The sequence below is a fragment of the Microtus pennsylvanicus genome, chromosome 5 (assembly GCF_037038515.1).
Source record: "Microtus pennsylvanicus isolate mMicPen1 chromosome 5, mMicPen1.hap1, whole genome shotgun sequence".
Classification (NCBI taxonomy): Eukaryota; Metazoa; Chordata; class Mammalia; order Rodentia; family Cricetidae; genus Microtus; species Microtus pennsylvanicus.
In genome coordinates this window covers 45,891,465-45,896,395 of record NC_134583.1, presented here as the reverse complement: position 1 = coordinate 45,896,395, position 4,931 = coordinate 45,891,465, and the positions used below count along the sequence as shown (strand labels likewise).

The window sequence follows — 4,931 nt, the reverse complement described above, 5'->3', positions numbered from 1 at the left end:
GTGTAAGATTGAGGTGTGGATGGGGAGGTGGGGGAGGTCACAAAGTACTGAGGAGCCATTTACAATTGATTGCATGTGGGAAAAGAGGTGTTTGGTATTTTGTTCTGTCTTGTTTGTTTAATGACAGAAATGCAGTCCCTGGCAGGCTACCTATGCTCTAGTACATACTGGCACAACTAAATTGTCTAAATGGGTTTTTTGAAGTAGCACATGAATTGGGAGGGAATTGGTATAGCTACATGGGGAAGAACTGTATAGGAGGAAATGGGGAGTGATTTGATCAAAATACATTATACGCATGTATGAAATTCTCAAACAAAAAGTAATTTTAAATAAATTGTAATTCACCATGACACGAAGCATCTTAATCATTTGTTTTGAAATTGTCGTATCATTTTTCCTTACAGTAAAATAGTAAGAGGGAAACCCAACCACTAAAACATATAGGTGTATTATATACAAATTCACACAAAACAAACATTTATGTTTGTTTATTCATGTAGATGTAGACACATGTATTCATTATTTAATCAATAAACAGAAAACATAAACTTTCTACATTACTCTTAGATATTATATCTGATTATATCTTTATCAAGTCTCCCTTTTTTTCAAAATTATAAAATACATTTGAATATAAATAAGATGTACAAATAAAATAAATAAAATGTATAAGTAAAAATGTACAAACATACACATATGCACATATATAGTAGGTAATGAGATCTCATGAGACTGAATTTTAAAAAATTTAAATAAAAAGAAAGACAAATATTTTTCTCTCTCAGATTGTTTTCAGAATCTACACCTGGGAAAGGATATGCAATTTTGGTATAATTTTTCCCTAGTTTCACTTGTGCTTGAAGATGAAATAAATGTTAAAATTATCTCAAAAATCCCAAAGGACTTTATCTCTCCAACCACAGTCTTCTGAGACTACAAAGATCCAATCAAATGCTTACTTTCCATCCTGGAGAACACTCAAAATGATACAGCAACGCTGGGTAGGGGGAGAACCGTTTATGTGCAAACTCTCAAGCATGTACACTGCTCTGGTCTTTCCTAGCACTGAGGTAAGTCTGAGTGACTTCCAATGACTCTTACTCTCAGAAAATGAAAAACTTTAAGTTCAAAAAAATCCAAGAGATGCAGACAACAAAAGTTCTACAAACTCCTAGAGTACATATCTATTCATCTAGGAAAGAAGGGAATAAAGGCTCCCTAAACTGGGAAGCAATAGGAAACTTGACTTCACAATTCAGTGGAATCAGTGACATTTGGGCAGTCATGGGCTGCAGCTGGAAGGAAATTTATTTTCTGTAAATAGTTATGCTCAGATTTGCTTCCAGCAGAAACAACCTTTGTAGGAGAAGAGGGCAGTAATACAAAACAAGACTTAATGCTAAAAGATACTGAGAGGATTTGGCTGAAGGAGGCTTCTCTGCAGAAATTCTCCTAAGTAAAATCCCACACACAGGCAAGACTGCAGCTTTCTCAGAGATATTTAATGCATGGAGAGATGCCCCAGCGAGAGACCAACTCTCCCTGGCTCCTCACATCTGCTCTGTCTCTGCGCTAAGTTACAGCTAAGGGCCAGGTTCCTCTGCCCTGCATTTAAAAATCATGTTCTTATGCTCTCATACTTTACTAAACTTGCTACAACTCAGCTGGTGAAACTGCCCGTCAGCATTAGGATCTGACACTCGATCACAGACACACATACTGCATGTGTGACTGAGAACCCGTGCTTCCATTTGATTATTGCCATGCCACTTTAAATGTTGTCACCCTGAACATTTATTTGCTAATCTACACAGTGAAGACATATATCTGTGTTATTTAGATCTGAGTACAAGAATTAACCTGCCCTGCAGTATTAGTAACATAAATATATGGAATGTTGCCTATTTGATAATTAATATGCTTCCCCAGATTAGAATGGTGTCAGGAATGTCTAAGGCAAATATCAGGGCAATGAATAGCATATGCTTTATCCTATATCTTACAACCAATGTAAGAGCTAATATACATCAATTACTAAATTCCAGGCACTGAGTAAACTCTTATCTTGCTGTATGAACATATCTATGGTTTGTAGTACTAGGAAGTTATTCCCTTTAAAGATTCTAAAAAATGTATAAACAATCATTTGTTTCTTCAAATTCAGATCTATCCTGTTATTTTGTGTTGCTTTAATTCCAGGTTAGAACCCCTACATCTCTACTTAAGTATGTTATAAAAATAAGTTCATATTTTTAGAGAATGGACTTTCAGAAAATTAGTTTTTTTTCTTCTTTGGAATATATTTTAGTGCCATTAATAGTGCAAAATAACTGTAGAACACTGTGGACCCAGAAACCGGACATGGAAATTTCAAGAAAAATTCTCTGTACTGAGGAAGGCAAAGGAAGAGTTGGGTTTGATTTGTCTGTCTGGGATGTGTTGGGCATTGTGGGTAGACTTTGATTACTCATTATGCCTGAGAGACAGTGGGTTGCTGTGCTTGTTCTTTACATTGTGAGCAGAATGCAGGCCCAACATCTCAGATCTCTGCAGATGTCCTGCCCCCTTTTTTTCTGATGCTGCTTCTGTAGCCTCCGGCTATGCTAGGATAGAGACATTTAAGGTACATTCCAAACACAAAGACTAGTTCTATTACAGACATTTCAGTGGCTAATATCTTAGTATCCTCTTAGCAACAGCAGCCTTTCAGGAAATCTGAGAAAACTTCCTGGATTCCAGTCCAGATTTAAAGATATGTTTTTCCCCCCTATCTGACACATGGGGACAAATTTTAATTGCTTGGAGGCCATAGAAACTAGCATTTCCTTTTGTAATAGGGTGCTCAATAATAACAATAATGATTACTGCTTATATTAATGGAATATTCCTAGTTTATCATCTTATAACTTTGTATAAAATTAATATTTTCCATAATCTTGTCAACATTTTGAGCTTTATGCATTGCTATATCATTATGGAGTATGAAATCTGAATCATAAATTGGTTAATCAACTACTTAGCATCATATTCCATGTCAAGTGAAATGTGGCAATAGACTATGAAGTTACATAGAATGCTGCAAACATTTTAAAGTATTTCTTATGTCAATGCTATTGTTTGTTTTCTAAGCCCTCCACTTTCCTTTTATTTATCCACTTCCCCCAGAGCACTGACACTATTATTGGGTATAAAATGTGCTTATCCTGCCAGCCATTATGTTGGGAGCCAACAGCTCCATCCTGACCCCAGACTTCTTTATCTTGAATGGTGTTCCTGGGCTGGAAGATGCACATGTCTGGATCTCTCTACCATTCTGCTTCATGTACATGATTGCTGTTGTGGGGAATTGTGGGCTTATCTACCTCATTGGCCATGAGGAGGCTCTGCACCGGCCGATGTACTACTTCCTGGCCTTACTCTCCTTCACTGATGTCACCCTGTGCACTACTACTGTGCCCAATATGCTGTGCATATTCTGGTTCAACTTCAAAGAGATTGGATTTAATTCTTGCCTGGTTCAGATGTTCTTTGTCCACATGTTGACTGGAATGGAATCTGGAGTGCTCATGCTCATGGCCCTGGACCGGTATGTAGCCATTTGCTATCCTCTGCGTTATACCACCATCCTCACCAATCCTGTGATTGCCAAAGCTGGTCTTGCTACTTTCTTGAGGAGTGTGATGCTCATCTTTCCATTCACTGTCCTCACCAAGCGCTTGCCCTATTGCCGAGGCACCTTTATCCCCCACACTTACTGTGACCACATGTCTGTGGCCAAGGTATCCTGTGGCAATGCCAAGGTCAATGCAATCTATGGCCTTATGGTTGCTCTCCTGATTGGCATGTTTGACATTTGCTGTATCTCTGTGTCTTACACTATGATCCTGCGAGCAGTGGTGAGTCTGTCCTCTGCAGATGCTCGTCACAAAGCCTTCAGCACCTGCACATCTCACATCTGTGCGATTGTGATCACTTATGTGCCTGCCTTTTTTACTTTCTTCACTCATCGCTTTGGGGGACACACTATTCCCCACCACATCCACATTATAGTGGCCAACCTCTACCTGCTACTGCCCCCTACAATGAACCCAATTGTTTATGGAGTCAAGACCAAGCAGATTCGGGAAAGTGTAATCAAATTTTTACTCGGAGACAAAATGGGTACTACCTAAAACAAATGCATCTTAAGACTAGTTATACCTGCTTGTGATGAGGAAGATAGTGGAAAAAAGTCATAAAAGATGAGTGAAATAGTATTAAGTCATCCGATATGTAAATGTTCTGAAGCCTTTGAAATTGTACATTATTAAATAATCTTTGTAAGGAAAGTTCTGCCAAAATACAGAATGTAGAAATTAACACACAATGTACTCATTACTGATATTTTTTATGTTTACAAAATTCCATATAAATAGAAATGATGTATAGAAATATAATGAAATGATGGATGTAGGCTAAATATCAGTCCGTGTTCTGTATTTAAAAGATAAGCTTGCAGTAATTTGGAAAAATCTTGACCTCTCCACTAAGGGCAAGCTCTAGTTAGATCAAGTACATTGCTGATTAGAAAACATGGGATCGATGTTGAAGTGTATATAAGATAAACTATAGTTTGATATTTTTGTGGAGTAACTCAATTCTAATTATTTGTTAATTTTTTAAATACTCTCTAGTTTTCTTGAATGACCATTTTCTTCTCTGAACATTCATTATTTAAGCTTCATGGAAAATGTATATATGAGATTTAGTTGTGTTATTAAGGAGGTAAAATCATCAAATTGCTATGGTATTTGATGTTATTTCATTCTTTCATTCATTTTTGAGACACTAAGTACTATTAACTAACACTATCAGCTGTAAACTGGATCTAAATTGAGGGATGCAGAGCTGAATGTCAGACAATCCCCAATTTCAGGACATTGAGTGCA

At 37.1% G+C, this 4,931-nt stretch overlaps 1 protein-coding gene across 1 annotated transcript; it reads left to right on the top strand.

Annotated features, from left to right (window-relative positions):
• Window positions 1–3,218: 3,218 nt before the first annotated feature.
• LOC142850847 (olfactory receptor 52N2) lies at window positions 3,219–4,175 on the top strand. Its single transcript, XM_075974749.1, has one exon. The coding sequence runs from the start codon at window positions 3,219–3,221 to the stop codon at window positions 4,173–4,175; it is 957 nt and encodes a 318-aa protein (XP_075830864.1).
• Window positions 4,176–4,931: the final 756 nt, after the last annotated feature.

Coding starts and splice junctions, on each gene's coding strand:
- LOC142850847 (XM_075974749.1), top strand. CDS start 3,219: ATGTTGGGAGCCAACAGCTCCATCCTGACCCCAGACTTCTTTATCTTG.